A 19407-nucleotide genomic window follows, 5' to 3' on the forward strand; every position below is an offset into this window, starting at 1 on the left:
ATAGTATAAAAAAAACACTGTGTCCTGAGCCCAGGCACAGTGCTTTGCATGCTGGGGTCCAAAAAACATGAAACCTGGAAATCGAGGCACATCAATGAAGGGGCTGACATATAGAACTATAATATGTCCATAAATGTAGTAGTGTAGAAAGAAACCTACCTAAGCGCGGAAATGCAAATATATACCTGCAGGTAGGCTGATGAGTATGTGAAACGTTGCTGATACAGTAAATCGTCTCAAAACCAGGACAACTATAGTCAAAAAAATTAAATTGTTTTATTGAGTCAATGTTTTATCATTACCATCGTTTGCCTTTCATGTACGCAATTCAGCTGCAGCACTGATTTATTTATTTTGACAGCAACTGCGTTTGCTCTCACGATATGAAAATCAGCGGCTCCAGCACTGTAAGAGGTGATTTCACCACCACAGTTAAAAAAAAAAAAAAAAATGGTGCATGTATTCCCATCATTAGAAGTGGGTGGATGAAGGACGGTATTCTAATGCTGGGCATACTCACTGATCAATCTCTTTTTTCCTTCAGTGCACAGGCTGCATGAAAAAAAAATTACAATATATGCCCAACAAGGACCATCAATGTACTGGTATGTTGCTGGACTTTGAGTGATTATACCTTTCCTTTACGCTTTCTGGTATACCTAATGTGGTGTCTGCCTGATGTGATGGGTTTCCATGGCGACAGCAGCACACGTGAGGGGCATACGTGGCACGCTATGATTGGCGGCCTGGCTTAACTGGATGGTAGCTGTACCTCTGGGTCCTAGTGACCGTTTGTTCGGATCGGGTGCATCTGGCTGATCTGCTGCATTCACATTGAAGCAATCCATCCAGGCAGCGTTCCCCAGTAGTAGTAATTTAATGTTCATGCCTGCAACATGTAACCTAGTCACCATTTTTAGTTTTTAATGATTTGGCGGGATTTGACGTCAGAGGATGGGGGTGGTACTATTTTTTTTCAGTTTTTGCATGTTCTGATTGGTGGTTGTTGTATTTATATTCTACTTTGAAACTGTTACACTTTATCAATGGCCTGACGAAGGGGTCCTACATGGCTCCAAAACATTGTAATTGTCTCTGTGATGTGATTTCTCTACAATAAAAAAAACTTTTTATGGCGATTGTTGATCCATGTTGTGCTGGCAAATATGTACACTGGTTTAGGGGGCGGCTCCCCTGCTTCCATTGGTGATGGTGGAACACCATCCTTGCTGCTTACTTGCAAGCCAGTAAATTGTTTCCCAACAATTAAATTTAAACCTATCTTTAAAGGTTTGACTGTGATTTGTGAGGCAGGATAGAGAGAGAGGAGCCTGCAGCACACAAGTTTTCTACTGCAGCTCTCTACCTTGACTCTTTTCTGCTAGGGATTACAATAAACTAAAGTAAATGGTGGGAATTTTTTGATTCTAGCACAGTTTGGCCCCTTACAAGAAGGGACCAGTCAGGTCCGCTTGTTGATTTTTCAGGCGGACCTGATTGAACAGTTCATTCACACCTATGGACCAGTGGCTGTAAACTGACTTCTGTCTGTTTACACGTCTACAACTACTCTGTTAAAAAAAACAGAAGTGGATATGTCCTCTTCCATCTAGGTGGATCATATGGGAGGGAAACAAACAGCGGAATCAATTTACTCCAGGCCACACATAGAGCAGAGTGGTCCGCTGATACCCTGCTCATTTCAATGGATGTAAAATGGGCCATATGTTTACTGGATAGCCATGGGCTCTTCCTTTTTTATAAAAATCTAAAATATTTTATTGATGATTGTACTTAGATCGCTTTTCAGTGTGAGATATCAGCGGGAGGGATGTTGCTCCACTGCACAGTTTGGTGGAAGTTCGGTGGTTCACTAGAAGTTCAATGCAGACTAAGAAAAAGTTTGATATTATTGATTTCGGGAGTATGCTTGGTTCCTGCCTTTTGTAATATAGTCATGGAACTGACAGCAGGATTACGCTTAGTGCATAAATTTTATATTTGCAAAAAAAATGTATGTTGCTCCTTTTTTGGGCCTGGATTTTTTAAGGTTTTCAAAAATGTTGTTTAACCCAGTAGAACCAGATTGAGACATTGTATCATGCAGAGGGCACTTAGCAACCAGATCTTTAAGATTTGGTAATCTATTTAGTCTAGTCCAGCTGTAAGAATGTCCTGATTTTGAATGTTTATTTGTGAACAATAAACAACTTTTTCCATATAAATCTATATATAAAACAATCGTTCAATCATGACTTTGATCATTTCTGCAATCTTTTGCTTAAAAATTATTGGTTTAAACAAGGAAATGGTTGGTTTGGTTGAATTTCATTGGCTTTTTGAGCAGGTTTCATTATCCCTTTTTTTATAAATTTTATTGGTATTTCATAAGAACAGGTAAGTACAAAAACAGTACAATAATTTTCTTCAGTCCATCGAAGCATACAGTACTGGGTACATAAGATAATATATTATCAATAAGTAGTATAAAACCCATAAGTAATCTATTATAAGGTTTTTGAACCACATGTTTAATGCAGTTAATATATGAAAGATACAGGTCATTCATCAAAACGATTATATTACTGGTATTTATGGTGTACAGTCTACAGTTAAATACATAATATAGTTTTAATCAATGTTTTCTTTCTATTTTCAGTTCTATGAATAACTTTTTGGAATGGACTACAGACTTATGTTCATACCACTTCTGCCATCACAACAGGAATCATGGAGCACAAGAATTCCAGAATTCCAGAATTGCTGATGTGCTTTGAAAAACTTGGCATACACAAGTATGGTGTTTTCAGCAATGCTTACACCGGCTCATCCCGTGACATCCTACAGTACACATGTCATCTATGAAAATGGCTATACAAACATAACGACACCTCAGTCTACATTTCGTGGCAGCCTAGATCTACCACCAAAATACGTACCAGTTGCCATGACCACAGCTGGTACTTTACAATTGAACACTACAGCTTCTACTGCTACCCAGTCTACAAAAGATAATTTGGAGAACCTAAATTTGCCCCTTCAAATAATTCTTTCTTCGGTAATGGTTATTATACTTTTGCTGTCATTCCTAGGAAATTTTGTGGTCTGTCTTATGGTCTACCAAAAAGCTGCCATGCGATCTGCAATTAATATTCTACTTGCAAGCCTGGCATTTGCTGACTTGCTGCTTTCTATTCTGAACATGCCCTTTGCATTGATAACTATCATTGTTACCGAGTGGATCTTTGGAGAAGTATTCTGCAGAGTATCAGCCATGTTCTTTTGGTTGTTTGTAATAGAGGGTGTTGCTATCCTGCTTATAATAAGCATTGACAGGTTTTTAATCATTGTTCAGAAACAGGACAAGCTGAACCCATACCGGGCAAAGATTCTCATAGTTATTTCATGGGCAACTTCGTTTTGTGTGGCTTTTCCTCTTGCTGTTGGCAACCCACAATTACAGGTACCCTCTAGAGCTCCACAGTGTGTTTTTGGCTACACCACCAATGCTGGCTATAAAGCTTATGTAATACTGATAGTCCTAATTTTCTTTTTTATTCCTTTTATGGTGATGCTTTATGCTTTTATGGGCATATTGAACACTGTGCGCCACAATGCAGTCCGTATACATAGCCATCCGGATAGCATATGCCTCAGCCAGGCAAGCAAGCTAGGCCTAATGAGCCTTCAAAGGCCTTTTCAAATGAATATAGACATCAGCTTTAAAACTCGTGCCTTCACCACCATTTTAATTTTATTCATTGTCTTTATAGTCTGCTGGGCACCATTCACTACTTACAGCCTGGTTGCTACATTTAACATTGACTTCTATAGCCAGAACAATTTTTTTGAGATAAGCACTTGGCTCCTTTGGCTATGCTACCTCAAGTCTGCACTAAACCCAATAATCTACTACTGGAGGATAAAGAAATTCCGGGACGCTTGTTTGGATCTAATGCCGAAATACTTCAAATTTTTACCCCAGTTACCTGGTCACACTAGAAGACGAATCCGACCTAGTGCCATCTATGTGTGTGGGGAACATAGATCAGTTGTGTAAAGCCTATTAAGAAATGTATTTTTAGTGACTGCCATGACCTATTTGTTATGTGTTTTAAATGATTTCCCCTGTGCAGAAAGTGATCTGTTATTTGCCAGGAAGCAATGTAAAAGTAAAACATGTTACCTCTAGGATTTATTGTAAATCCATATTTGATAAGTACTTTTTTTGTCAGGTTAATGCTTACCAGGCCTGCAGTGTGTGTTATTGCGGGCATCTTGTATGCTGCTACAATCAGTGGATGTCTTGTTTTATTTTTTTTCCTGAAACAAATGTTGCTGCTTTTGCTATTAGAAGTGAGCCAAAAATATTCTGTAGCTAATTTTTTTTTTTTTTGTAAACCAATTTCAATATTGGTAGTGTACTTGATGATCTGTTGCTTTTAATTTCTTTGCTGTTGCAGGGACCTGAGGTGCATAAATGCAGACATTTGACCTAGGTGGCACACATCAGCTTAGCTATACTATTTTCTGTTACTCTTCTGAGGAACTTAAAGGATCAGTCCTCCAAACACTAAAATGTCAGTTGTGGATGGACCAACCCAGTAAACCTCATGGGGTGGATAGAATCAGCTTTTTATATCTGAGACTCTGATGATGGGATCTTTTAGTACCCAGTTATGAAGTACTGTCATTACAGGATGGACTATCGCTTAGAGTATTTTAACTTATTTAACATTGCTGCCTTCAATCCCATTTAAGTGCAGTATCCATGTTTGTAGCTGCATCTTTTCCTACCCTACTTCAGCATTGCTGATCCCAAGAAATTCTTGTCCCATCCTGTTCTATTCTACTTTCGTTCTATCTTGGTCTCCTTTTCTATCTCCCATCATTACAGATCTCTCCTTTTCCTTTTCACTGTCACTTTATCTCTGCTAGCTCCTTGCCTATACTGTCGGTATTACACCTTATCTTACTAACACTCCACATTTTCAATAAAAGTTTGCCTTTGAATTTGTTTTTAAATGGTAATCCTCTTCTTTCATCACTACTCTGCTTCTGTCCTTTGCATCCCCCCAACACATACCTAAATCAGGAGTGTGCCAGCAGAATTTCAGCTTTCTGTGAGCTTTATTCTTGGTGCTCATTACTAAATTAATCAGGGCAATTGTGTTTTTTTAAACAAAGGGCCAATTCACTGTGCTCCAGACTTTAAGGGGTCCAGACCATGGTCAGTGGGAGTAGAAAATGCCCTGGCATCAGTGGGAGTAAATGGTGTTCCATCTTTGGTTAGTGCCCCATCGCTGATGTCAGTGGGAGGAATAGTACCCCACTGTTGGTGAGAGGAATAGTGCCCCTTTATTGGTGTCGGTGAGAGGAATGGTGCCCTATCGTTGGTTTCAGTGGTAGGAATAGTTCCCCATCGTATGTGTCAGTGCAAAAATGATTACCCTATTGTTGGTGCCGGGGGGAAGAATAATGCTCCAAGGGCCAAACAAAGGCTGCATTCTGCCTCCTGGCCACAGTTTGGAGACCACTGGTCTAGACATTGCAAAATCTGGAGCAGCAAGTAAAATTTAAGTTTATGGTGGACTTTCTGGGCACCTTCTGTAACTGCTGATGTTTATCAGCTGCTGCCTGAGGCCTGTATTCACATTCTTTAAAGACTTCCTTCCTATCGTCTTCCTCCTTTGTTGACATGATTGACAGTCCCCGATGCTCAACTTCATGGAGATAGACTACAAGTAAATAAAAAATACAGTACATAAGATGGGTACTGAGTAGAGGTGATAGCACAGAGGGCTACTAGTTTTTTTCTTTTGACTTGCTATACTAATCTAAAATTGTTTTTCCATTCAGACGCAGGAAGCATTTAGAATGAGGAGTCAGATTTTAATAAACCATAAAAATATGAATTACAGCTAAGCTGGTGGAGACAGCCCAAGGCAAATATCTGTCTACATGCACCAAAGGAATTTTGAATGCTTCACAGCGTTGAACATCAAATCACTTTCTTGCCCCTCCTGTAGACTGATGTGCACTTTATCCGAGTTTGTTACAGATTTTCCCCTAGTGTTTATGGAAGACAATATTAAAAAAGCTATAATATTTTAGTACAAACAATATTTGCATAAAAATAATTAAAGTCCTAAATATTATGGTTAAATAATCTTATAATCAGGGCTTCACAGATTGAAAATATATTTCCAAATATGATTGTGTGTTATATTTTAATAAGTGCAAATTACATCAAAAGTGTCTTTGGTACAGAATGTAAAATCTGATTGAGTGGGACTCTTCAAGGATTATATTGCTATTCTCAAATGGACAAAGACATTAAGAGGCTGCTGTAATATGGTTGTCTAGGGAAACATTTTAGTGGAGCAGCAGGTTAATATTGTGTATGCCTAATCATTTCTCAAAAAAAAAAAAAAAAACTCTTTGCTTTACCTTAAAGTGACACTAAACTCTCATTTTTTTATATAAAATAATATAAATGCAATATGTGTAGAATTTACCTTCTATCTCTCTCATCCTTTCTTTTATCTCTCAAATGCAAGCTTTCTGCTATTCTTCCTGTTCTAGGATGGTTGCCTTTGTTCTCCATGTCCCCCTTGTGTATGTGAACATAGCCACCCTTTCCTGCTCACCCCTAGATGGATTACACATCTACCTGCAGACGCATTCAGCTCTATAATTATTATAGTAGACATAGAATTGAACACTTGACCAGAAATTATAATGCTCCTTGCTGTTCACCAGTAGCGGTGAGGTGCATCAGTGGAGGGTAGAGAATGTGCACAGGACAAAAAAAAAAAGCTTGAAAACAATGTAAAGAGACATTTTAACAAAAAAACAGACATGGTATACTTGATATTTTACAATGGTAGATATAAAAAAAAAATTGAGTCTAGTGTCACTTTAATCATGGAAAGTGTAAATGCAACCAAATCTTCTCAGACGGAATCCATATGGCTTATTGCACCCTGAATGCTATCTAGCTGCTTTCACTGTCCAAAAAAGGTTAATATCATAAATATTTGGGCATTGGAACCAATAAATAACTGTAGATGGCATTATTCTAAGAGTATATCCATGCAAAGCTAGCTGTTCTGGAATATTAAAGCAGTTGTAAACTTCAGATGTAAAATGAAGAAAGCACATCCCACTATATTGTGTACTAACCTGAATTCAAAGCATTGCATCTGGTTCCTCTCTCTATCTGCATGACTCTCTCCTAATGGATTAAGAAAACCTTTAAGTCCCCAGGTACTCCACCCCCCCAGCTCACATCAGATTACTCATACCCTCAGCTCTATGTATGAACCTGTGAGAGAGGGGGGTGCGTCAGTTTCCTGCAATCAGCTCTCAGATTACACTCAGCTCTGTGCTCTAGCTCTACAGTGTGTGTGACGTCAGATCCCTTGCTTTCCTCTACTGAGAAAAATTCTTTCATCTGTGTGTTGTAGAAGGCTGTACAGGACAGATAGCCTTAGATAAACAAGTACAACTTATGTGGGTGAATTATTTTGGTCAGTGTATCACCTGATGCTAGTCACTTCACTGTATATATAAAAAGGCTTAGAACCACTTTATGGGCCCATTTACACTATTGTGTTGTGGTAACACGTAGCAAACCAGACATGTCCCTAAAATTTAACTAGTCAGCGCAGGACATATTTGCATCGTAGCACACAATGGTACACAGATGTGAACCATTTGTGTATTGCAGTTACCTATATTTGAACAAAAAGAGTACACTGCTCCTTATTGCACAGTAGTGTTGCATTAATGCACATGCATTGATGTATAACCAGCCGTTAAATACATTGGTCAGTGTTTTCATTAGCACTCAAACAGAAAATGGATGAGAACATCTATGGCTCAGAGCTAAAGATGCCATAATCGGTGCACAATCCATAAGAACATCTCATTCTATTTTTTTTTTTTAATGGATGCAAGGCAAGTTCAGATCTGCTGGCATCTGGTTTTCTGCACAGAGCCTGGGTCATTAATAGGAAACCAGAAGTACTTTTAGGATTTATTTATAGTAAGTATTGCAATATTTGTGTCAATGGCTAATATATGTGACTTTGATATGTCTTTTACATTTAGCTTACTTTCTATTCCATGTTTTCCTGGGGGGGGGGGTTTCATATACAACTTAAGATTCTCCCTGGATGTCTGTAGATCATATATTTGCAACAGAATTCTTGCTGAATAATTTGAGGCGTAACGTATACATTTCCCAGACGCTGCATATTTATTAGTTTGAAGGGATGTGTACTGAGAGTTACAGTACAAGCATTGTGCTGGACCACGAAGTACGACTTGCATAAGCTGTACTTATGTATATGAAAATTATTACGTAGAAATAAATTCTTTAATCATTAAATACACTTTGATATAACATCATACATTTGAGAACTTAAACAGAAAGAGACTGATTGTTATACAAAATTAAGTGTTTGTACAGCTAACTCCAATCTAGCTTTTTAAATAGAAGAAATAAAGCAATACAGCTGAATTTAGTAGTCCAGTGTCAGGAGATAATTTTTTATGTTTTTATTATCAATATGTCAGTTTTATGTGGGCCAAACAGTTAATTTAGAATGCTGTGGTATGGCCATACTGCCCCAAAAAATGTGCCCTGCTGACTTCTGGACTCTGGGCCTCTCAAAGTCACATAATCCTCTCTTTGCCAATCATAGAGCTCTTTTCACTTAAAGTCTCACTAAACCCACATCATAAAAACAGTCAATAAAAGCTGTATTACATGATGTTTAAACTCACTCAGCCACTATCAAATTTGTTCTTTGTATTCGGCAATAAACCTGGTTGATCCTGATGCTCTCTGTCTCCACCTTCTGTTCATGTCCTCAATTCAGCTAGAGATTTTGTAGCTGTGGTGGCAACTCTGCACATGCTCAGTTTTCAATGAGTTTCTTTGCTGAGCATTTCTTCCCCATCACATCTGAGCAGTGTATATGACTATAAAGTCACACATGTGGGTGTATACACAGTGGTAAATGACAGCCCACTCACTCCCTCCTCCCTCATGCCTACTAATCAGCTAAACGCAATGGGGGTGGGATATTACATCTTGATTCACCTCCCTGTTACTCTAAAACACAGGCTGGGGGGGCGTGACATGGTAAACCGCCCACACCATATTATTTCCACAAAATAATAAAGATTTAAATTCAAATATATATATATTTGTATGACAATGTAAAAAAGTTTATTGATATTACTTATTTATTTTTACTCTGTATTCCAAAGAGTGTTTTTGTTTTTTTTAACATGTGACCAGCAGTGGAAGACTAGACCTACTTCTGCTTACATTTCCCTGCAGACTGGCTGGGAAAGATCTGGGTCATGTGACAGCTGTATATCAATTAGAAAAAAGGTACATACATTTTGTTTAATTAAAATAATTACAGTGCCATCATCCACATACAGAAATAGAAGAAAATTTTAAATTAAACAGTGTGTGTTTTAGTATCACTTTAATGTGGGGCTCCATTCACAACACAGTGGCCAATTTTTATAAATGGGATGGGCTATGTTGTCTTTAACGGAGTGCAGATAGTGATATCTGCTTCTTGTTATCAATAACCTCCAGGTAATCACTTGGTAGATCAAACTGCAATCATTTAGAATCTCAATTTTACCTAAAATGGCACAAAAAGAAATATGAATAACATGAATGCTTTATGGGATTTTGTGCATCACTAACATCATAGCAAACAGTGTTCCATTCACATCTCTGGAATGGCTAAACCTAGCATAATCCTGTCACTCAAACCATCAGGATCACTGATTTGTTTGTTCATGCTGATTGGATTATTTCTACACCAGATGGTTCTTTGTGATCATATCAGCCCCAGCTAAAAACTTAAATAATAAAAAATAAAAAGTTTGGTTATCTTTGAGAATACTTACTTGGAAGTACGTGAACACCTGTTATATAGAATCTTTCACACATATAAAAATAAAGCAGTGATTTTCTAATTTTCTACAATGGTATTTAACGGTTTAAAGTGTACTTGATTTTTTTCATGTCCATTCAGTTTTAGAAAGTACAGGAGGGTTAAAACTCATGTCGGGTACTTTTTTTGTTTCTGCCTATGTTCGACTACAGAGATTTCCCTTCACTTTCTATCCTGGAAAAGTAACAGGAAAAGTGATAAAATCTCTCTAAATTGAACAGAATTCTCATCTCCGCGAGTTGTCATATGAACATATGCTATGGTGACATTTTTGTCTCACTGAGAATGTCACCAGAACTAATGGAGGGGTGAATCGCCCTCAGTGAAACACTAAAAAAAGGCTGACAAAAGGATGTAAGCTTTCCTCATTATGTCATTTCATTTTTTTTTTTTTTTTAAGTTTGCCTTTGCGTACACTTTAATATTATCACTATTGGTTTGGAGTGCTATGTGGTGTGGCTAAAGGCCATATATACGTAAAGGGAAGCTACTACATTTTTTTTTTATAATGGGGTGCACACCTGAGCTGCCTCATGGCCCCCTATTTGTCTTTTCCAGAGCTGGATAGGATTCAGTGCATGTCTGAGAGGGTCCCCTTAATATTTGAAAGGAGATTAATGGTCAATTACACATCCCTGATTATAGTTTTATTTACTAAAGCGTTAATATCAGGTATATTAAAAATAGTATTGCATCCGGTTTCTACAACATCAAAACCCCAGAAGCTTCTTTAATGATAGTTTAAGCAGTTATACGTATTTTTCTTTGGTGATTAAGGTACAAAAATATCAGGTTGAGTTAAGTGACTGACTTCTGAGTAACTGCTCCTTATAAACCCTTTAAATGACAAGAACATAAGTAAAGTTGGGTGCTGAGTTAGTCTGTATGTACACAAGCTTTTTTCCTACAGGTCTACTTTTCTACTCCTTGTTAAGCACAACTTCTTTATTATATGGTACCCTGTGATTTATTTATTTTTAAACATATACTCCGTTACATAGGATTTTTCTTAATGGTAGCATTCTTCTATGAACTATAAATGATTGTGTTCTGTGTATAATGTAGCTTACTTGCACAGTTCACTCTGTAAGATAAGTGTACATTTTTATTAACTTGTAAAACCTGAAGCCACTTAACTCAGGATTTTCGATTTCAAAGTGGGGTGTGATTAAAATGAGCCTGAAATTGTACTAAGTTTTTAAGAGGGTTTAAGTGCCATAACTTGAATCTTTAAGATGGTGAAGCCCTACTGGCAAACATCAAGATTTGCATAGCCAGTATCCTACATTAGAACTTTTTTAAAAATAAAATGGCAATTACTTACACATAAATGCTGCTTTTGTGGGAAAAGAGCTTCCTGCATGTAGCTGACTTCCTCTCTAGTAATCCCATTGAAAGACACTTTTTATACAGCCTTGTACAGTATAAGCCTTCTTTAGTCGAAAAACGGCTGATAATTTAGAACAGTAGGCTGCACTTCAGAGCAAATGTAAATATAATACCAAATATCTCACTTTTTTTCTATATATAAATATATATATGAGAACTTTATATAAATATATACACATTCTTGTAAGTGGTATAGGTAATGCTATTTTTTTTTTTAAGTTAAATGGTTCTTTCACATGATTGGCTAGAATTGCCTGAAACAACAGATCTAAGCCCTTGTACACACGGTCGGACATTCTGACAACCAAATCCGTTGGATTTTGTCCGACGGATTTTGTCCGAAACTGTTGCATACACACGGTCAGACAAAGTTGTCGGAAAATCCGATTGTACATAACTTGATGACGTTATTTCGTTACAACGGGACTACATTCAGGCTAGTAGCCAATAGCTTTGGTCTAGGAATTTGATCTGAGCATGCGTGGCACTTTGTCCGTCGGAGTAGGCTACACATGATCGGAGTATGTCCGATCGGAGCATGTTGTCGGAAAATTTTATAGACAAGTTGGAAAACTTGGTCCGTCGGATATTCCGATGGAAACAGTCCGATGGAGACCACACACAGTCGGATTATCCGACAATACGGTCCGATCAGACACATTCCGTCGGAATCTCCGACCGTGTGTACAATGGCTTACACTATTGGCTAGAATAGATTGAAACAGCAAATATATCATGGGCATGGACAAAGCCTTATGATACACTGTATATTATATAACACAGGTTCACTTCACCTTACATCAGTAATTCAAATCCATGCTTTGTGGTCATTCAAACTTGCTGTTTTTTAGGTATTTCAAGCCAATCGTGGTTCTTTTATTCCTTCAGTGCATTCCATAATCAGTCATTTGCACGGTAACTTCTCTGAAAAGCCATTTAATGTATTCCAGTACAAATACATATGCTGAAAGGCCTTAAGCAGTTCATATGCTCATCAAAAATTTCCCATAGAGACTTGAAGAAATGCCTGCTGAATGTTTTACGGCAACAGCAAAACGAAAGCATTAATACTGATTTACTCAAAGCTAAGATTCACACTTTGCTCTTGTGTTGCAGTTCAATTGTTCATGATGCAATGACATGCCATACCGTTCCTATCCAAAGCCCTTATCATTCGTATTGACAGATGAAAAGAATAGACATGACCTTTTTTTTGCCACTGCATGTCAACACGCTGCCTCTGTGAACTAACGCCATTAAAAACAATGTAATGCACATGCATTAACGCATTCTTAAATGCATAGGTATGAATGAACTTTTAAATTCTCTTATTTTATAGCATTTAAAAAAAACAGTATTAATCAAAGTCTTAAAACCAAGAAAAAATAAATAGTTTTGAACTTAATTGAAATCATTTATACCAGAACGGTTCAGCTCCATTGACTGCATAAAAACTTCGCCTTTTAAAACTGTATTTTTTTTTAAAGATTTAGTTCATATCTATGTGACTGTAAGCAGCATGTTACGACAATATTTAAGCAGTATGCTATGATTCGGGCTTGAAGCCTGTCTGAAATATTCCCAATGTTTACATTCTCCTACATTCTGCATTTATTTCCAAGACACAGTGGATACTTGCTCCCAGCATCGCAGTAATGAATGCCCTTTCTTTCCCCCTATCCCAACAACAGCAGTGCGCAACATGCATGCACGGCTTTTGAATCAGGAAGTGCACTCACCCCTGAGATGGTGGGGATGTGCACCCATCTGCAATGTCCTGGAAATAAAGTGATTGTAAATTAAATCTTTTTTTTTTTTCAGATAACAAACATGTCATACTTACCTGCTCTATGAAGTGATTTTGCACAGAGCAGCCCCAATCCTCTTCTGCAGTCCCCAGCCAGCGCTCCTGGCTCCTTTCCCCTTATGCTGGCTTTGTAGTTGCGCTGTGTGTGTTTCCATAGATGCTCAGCTCAGCCTCACCCCCACTTTTTCCTTACAGGCTGTGATTGACAGCAGCAGAAGTCAAATGCTCCCGCTGCTGCCTTTATGTCAGTGAGAACAGAGAGAGCCATTGCTCTTTGCATATGCCTCGGTTGAGATCGGGCTCAGGTAAGTATAACTGGGGATCCTGTGCACAGATTTTTTTTTTTACTTTATTTCAGATATTGCATTAAGTTTAAAAAAAAAACCTTCTACCATTACAACCACTTTAAGCAAGTATGTAATCATTTGCAGTATTTCACCCAGGCTTCATGGGTCACAGAAAAGGCCTACAGGGGCTCCTTGTCTACATGGGCTGGTTTCTGTAATAGGTCAACTTGGCCTTAAGCTACTGAAAGGCAAATCAAAGCAACTTCAACAAGCTAGAACATCTCAGAGGCACCTGAAAACATACTGCATTTGTTAGAAGACTAAAACCTGTTTACAAAATCCCATACTGAAGTTAAAGGTATGATTGTAACCTAACAAAGCACATAATGACCTAAACTATAGGGATCTACCACCTGTCAACATGCCACAATGCAATACAAGCACCTTACTAACCTATATCAATTCACATATTGTTCTGTGGGTTTGGGTGGCAGGTTGCCAAAGCTCCGAATGGGAATTCAATTTTCCGTTTGCATACCAAAGGCTCCATGGGCATTCAAAAGATTTAAGAGAAAGGTGCAGGCCAACAGTTGGAAGTGTCTAATTTTTGAGATTGTTATGGTTACCTTCATAAATGTCGATCAACTATCATTTTAAAATTAGGTTTTAAACAAAATATTTAAAACCACAGGCCTTGAAAAAAAATATTCAGACAATTAGTTTACAAATCTAGCATATCAGGGGATATTGTTGAAAACCAAAAATTTACGTTCAGTACTGTCACTACTCACTTGAACATGCACTACTTTAGAAAATCAAGTAACTATTGCATGTCATAAATAAAATTAAAGAAAATAAATATATAGGCAATACCTAAACAGCCCAGAGATTATATTGGCATTTAATGGCAATGCAAGTGTTTCAGAAGAAGTAGAGATCCAACAAAGACTGTGTTCAATGATGTTCTATAACGTCTCATATTTTGTGGTTTGTAACAAACGACCAGAGACGTATATTCATAGATAGCAATATGTTTATTTTAGAAGAGGTTGTTGTGTATTTGCCTATTATGTATTAAAATCCATCCTTCGCTCTGTCAAAAATGTATCCTTCTTCCTGCTAATAAAAAAAAACTTTTATTTAACCCCCCCCTTTCCAAAATGAAGTATCATGTGAAGAATGGGCCTATAGTACCGATTTAGAATCACGGTTTCATTTTCTGGCTATAAAAAGGCCTATAAGAGGGTTAGAAAATGTATGTAGACTTGACAACTAAAAATCATTCTGATTTGCTATGGACAAGAAATTTTCTTAACACATTTCATACAAAACTCTAGTGTTTGATAGATTCATGTGGGCTAAATAGCCAAATGTCTTATTATATCTCTCTAGCAACCATATGCACAAATTCCTCCTCTTCAAAGCCACTATGAAGCCAAGAAAATGGCGTCTCACTCCTTTACATATCTACAATGTAATAGTAGTAGAATTTTTTTACTATGTTGGCCATGGATTCCAATTTGGTGTTTAAGTGATACCCTTTATCGACTATTTTAAATTATTAAAGATGCATTATTTTAGGGCCCAATTAATCTGAAGAGTATATAGACTGAAGAAGGGACCCAACAAGTCCCCAAAGTGTGTATCTTTAAAAAAAATGTATGCGTATTTCCACTTTTGCAGCCAAATATGGATAAGACCTACATAAGTGCTATGTTCTGGACCCTCTAATAAGGAGAAAGTCTACATAATTCTCATTTATTAGGGGGCTGGGCAGCTGTATTTGCCCTGTACTGTGCAGGCAGATCTTCACTATCAATTGTAATTCGATTGGAACACTGTGTGCCCTAGCAAACAGTTAAATGTTTAGGGGCTAGGCTTGTTGCATTGTATGCTAAGGACAGACTTGGGACAGACTCACTCTGATGTTGTTTTAATACCCTTGCAGTCAACCATAACACCACCTCCTGAGAAACATCTAAAAGGTGAGAAATATTTAACAAAAAATAATAAGGCATGCTGTGTGAATGGGAGCACATAACAAACCTAGTGGGGTTTATTTAAATTTGACTGTAGATGTGGAAATACGATTTAGGTTTGCCAGAAAAGGTTATGACTTAAACTTCAAACTTTCTCCAATATAACATAAATGGATAAAACAATGGGTAGAGAGAGAAAGATGCTTCCTAATGAATGCAGCATGTGAGAAGAGCTAGACACAGAAGTATTGCTGCTGTAGTCACTGACAAATGTAAGAAGTAGAAGGGTGAATCACTCTGCAAGCATCAACTCTTAACTGAAATATCAGCCGTGGGTTGACTTGCCTTTTAACTTGTCAACTGAACAATGTGAAAATCAATTTTATTTGAATTATATATTGTATTTTACTTCAAATGTAAATTGCTGGGAAGATATTTTCTTTTTATAATTACAATTGTTGTTTACAGCCTATATTTTATTGTACATAAAAAAGGGATTCACCGTGTTACCTTATGCTTGTTATTTATTATACATCTTGAGTGCAAGTTATGGAATGAGAGGTTTCTTTTGTTAATTCAGTATAATCTTTTAGTGCTCATGTATAAAATGAGCAAAATTTAAACTGCTGTCAAGAATTCTTAGGTTGACTTTCATGTGAATGTTGCATGTTTTAAGCTCTTCAGTTTTCTGTATTAAAAATCACATTTATAAAATTAAATTGTATTGTGTCTTTTTTATTGAATATTTGATAGACTTAGAATAACAAACATATTATTCACAGAATGAGCCAATTACATCTGTCTTAACCTTGTACAAAGTATTAAAGCACAGCAAAGATTTCTCCTTGTTTAGGCCTCATGCACACTGGATGTTTTTACGGCTGCTGTTTTTGGCTTCAAGCGTTTTTTTTCTGCAGCTAAACTCCCCAGCATGTTATCCTATGTGTCCATACACACATAGGCTGTTATCAGCCTTTTCTGACTGGGAAAAAAAAAACAACTAGTTGGTTCTAAGGACTTTTTCAGCTGTTAAAAAAAATCTCTAAAAATCACTAATGCCGCGTACACACGATCGCACATTGTGACAAAATCCATATTTTTTTCCTGACGGATGTTGGCTCAAACTTGTCTTGCATACACACGGTCACACAAATATTTACGGAAATTTTGATCACAAAGAACGTGGTGACGTAGAACACGTACGAGCAAAATGAAGTTCAATAGCCAGAGTTCTGAACATGCTTGGAACTCTGTGCGTCGGAATTGTGTACACACAATCGGAATTTACAACAACAGATTTTGTTGTCGGAAAATTTGAGATCCAGATCTCGAATTTTGTTTGTCGTAAATTCTGACGGAAAATGTCCGATGGAGCCTACACACGGTCGGATTTTCCGACAACAAGCTCCCATCGAACATTTGTTGTCAGAAACTCTGATAAAAGCTGAACAACTTGGCTATTTGTCATTTATCAGTGTTTTTGAGCAGTGTGCTTTTGTGGAAGTATAGTTTTGTTAAAAAAAAATGCTAAATGCAACAGCTAAAAAACACTACTGCAAAAACACTGAAAAACTCATTGTACAGCTTTCTACAGCTCAAGTTTTTATAACGTTCAGTGTGTATGATGCCTTAGGGGAAGGACAGGACCAGATTTAGATGTCTTCCCCATTCACTGCTCATTATGGGTTTTAATATATTAAATTATCCTTGAGAGTGGGTAGCAGGTGTCCACATGTGATGCTTGATTGCCTTTGAAGAATCCTTTACTGCCCCCAGCTTACTACACCTTTATAAGTCAATCTATTGCTAGGCTGCCTCACTAACCAATAATGTGACATAGAAATGGCAGCTTCAGAAATTAAGTGTGGGATTGAAAATATATATACTCCACCTCCATGCTGCAGCATCAAGCTTGACAACTGAGCAATCGCATAACCGCTGATCGCCCAGTTCTCCATACTCTCTGAGCAGAAGGGTGATGATTGTCAGTCACTGATCTCTGCCCCTCCAGCGCTCACTGGAGTGCAGGGCAGGAGAGGGATGGGAGCAGCTAGCTCAGGCTCTGAGTTGCATGCTGAGAGGGGGACCCGGCTGCTGATCGGGCATCTGCGTGGATCCCAACATTGTTGGGATCCTTACTGAGACTGGACCGGCTCCATGACATCAGTCAACAATGGACTTTAGCCCGCTGTCGGCTGGCGGAGAGCACTCCTGTGACCGATAAGAGAAGTATGACCAAAAAAGCTTTGTGTGTATTGGCATGGACAAAACTCAGCATGTAACAGTTCTGTGGATGGAAAAAAACCTTAGTATTCAAGTAAATCAGAAAGCACTTTAAAAGCCCCCTGTGACTGTGTGCAATGCACGTGGTTGCGGGGCATTTGTCAGCAAGACGGGTTCAAATAGGAGGCGAGAAGGCATCACATCGCTTCCTCGCTGCCTGTCAGTAGCCTCTGGAGCGCAGTACAAGGGGGGCAAGGGGGATTGGGGCGCATGTCTGGAGGGTGTGTGAATGACCAGATTTTACAGCACATTTTTAGGACCTTTTTGTCACACTTAAAACAAGCTACAGCACAGCTTTGATTAATGGGTTTCTCAGTTACTAATACTTTCATTATGCCTAAACATTTCTTTTAATGCCTTGAATTTATTTACTTGCAATTGTAAGTATATTACCAAGCAGTTTTTGTTTTGTTTTTTAATGTATATCTGCCGCTACTGCTCATTTAAATTGTGGCACTATTTAGATATGGTGTGCAGCCTTGTTGGTAATAAGGGATGTGCTCTCTAGCTATTTTATTTCAATGTAATGTTCCAGTTTTTGACAGTTTTATTATCCAAAACAAGATTACTTAAAAGAGACATGTTGAGTTTCCAAAAGAACATGCGATTTCCAGATCTTATCTTGGGTACACTTATGATGAGTGGAGAACCTTTAGGCAAAGTTGCAATAAAGCAGCAGTCCTCAACCTTTTTAGCACCAGGGACTGGTTTTACAGCAGCCAATTTTCCTGAGGGGGGTGTCTGTCCTCAGCCAACATTTACAGCACAGTCTCCCCTTTTATATCAGTGTCCTCAGTTTCCTGTCACATCACAGTGCCCCTTTACAGTGCAGTCCCCTCTATATTACAGTACCCCTAGCAATCACAGCCTCCTCCATTACAGTACTCCTGTAGTCTGGCCCCCCTCTTTTTTCTCTAACATGACACTTACACATTCTAATGTCTGCCTCCCCTGTGCAGGACTCCTACCTTTGGCAGTTCAGAGGCTGTGATCAGGCTGCGTGTCCTCTTCCGGCTCCCGCACCCACCTGACAAAGTCATCCTATCTGAAGGGCAGGGGACTGGAGGAACTCTCCATTCCGATCACCAGCTCCTCCCAGTCCCTGCCCTGCTGCTTGGATGACCCTGTCGGCTGGTAGGGCGGAGGAGTCGGGACAGGACAAATAGGCATGGATGCACAGCAGGAGGTGAGCAGTAACTACGGTATGTGATACCCCTGTGCAGAGTGCAGTGGAATACTTACAGTGCCTTGAAAAAGCATTCATACCCCTTGAGATTTTCAACATTTTGTCATGTTACAACCAAAAACGTAAATTTATTTTATTGGGATTTTATGTGATAGACCAACACATAGGGGCACTTAATTGTGAAATATAAGGAAAATTATAAATAGTTTTCAATTTATTTTTACAAATAAATATGTGAAAAGTGTGGTGTGCATTTGTATTCAGCCCCCATTACTCCGATACCCCATAACTAAAATCTAGTCTAACCAATTGGCTTCAGAAGTCACCTAATTAGTAGAGTCCACCTGTGTGTAATTTAATCTCAGTATTAATACAGCTGTTCTGTGAAGCCCTTGGAGGTGTGTTAGAGAACCTTAGTGAACAAAAAGCATCATAAAGGCCAAGGAATATACCAGAAAGGTCAGGGATAAAGTTGTGGAGAAAT

The 19407-nt window shown here is 38.1% G+C and overlaps 1 protein-coding gene across 1 annotated transcript in view; it reads left to right on the forward strand.

Annotated features, from left to right (window-relative positions):
* Nucleotides 1-16173, forward strand: part of GPR63 (G protein-coupled receptor 63) — a 79787-nt gene extending 63614 nt beyond the window's left edge. The window contains exon 2 of the mRNA XM_077487219.1: nucleotides 2660-16173. Within this exon, the coding sequence (XP_077343345.1) occupies nucleotides 2798-4060 (1263 nt within the window). The 5' untranslated portion in view covers nucleotides 2660-2797 and the 3' untranslated portion in view covers nucleotides 4061-16173. The remainder of the gene's footprint in view (nucleotides 1-2659) is intronic.
* Nucleotides 16174-19407: the final 3234 nt, after the last annotated feature.

This window comes from Lithobates pipiens, unplaced genomic scaffold (genome assembly GCF_037356315.1).
Source record: "Lithobates pipiens isolate NorthernLeopardFrog02 unplaced genomic scaffold, aLitPip1_a1.2 Scaffold_18, whole genome shotgun sequence".
NCBI classification, from domain to species: Eukaryota; Metazoa; Chordata; class Amphibia; order Anura; family Ranidae; genus Lithobates; species Lithobates pipiens.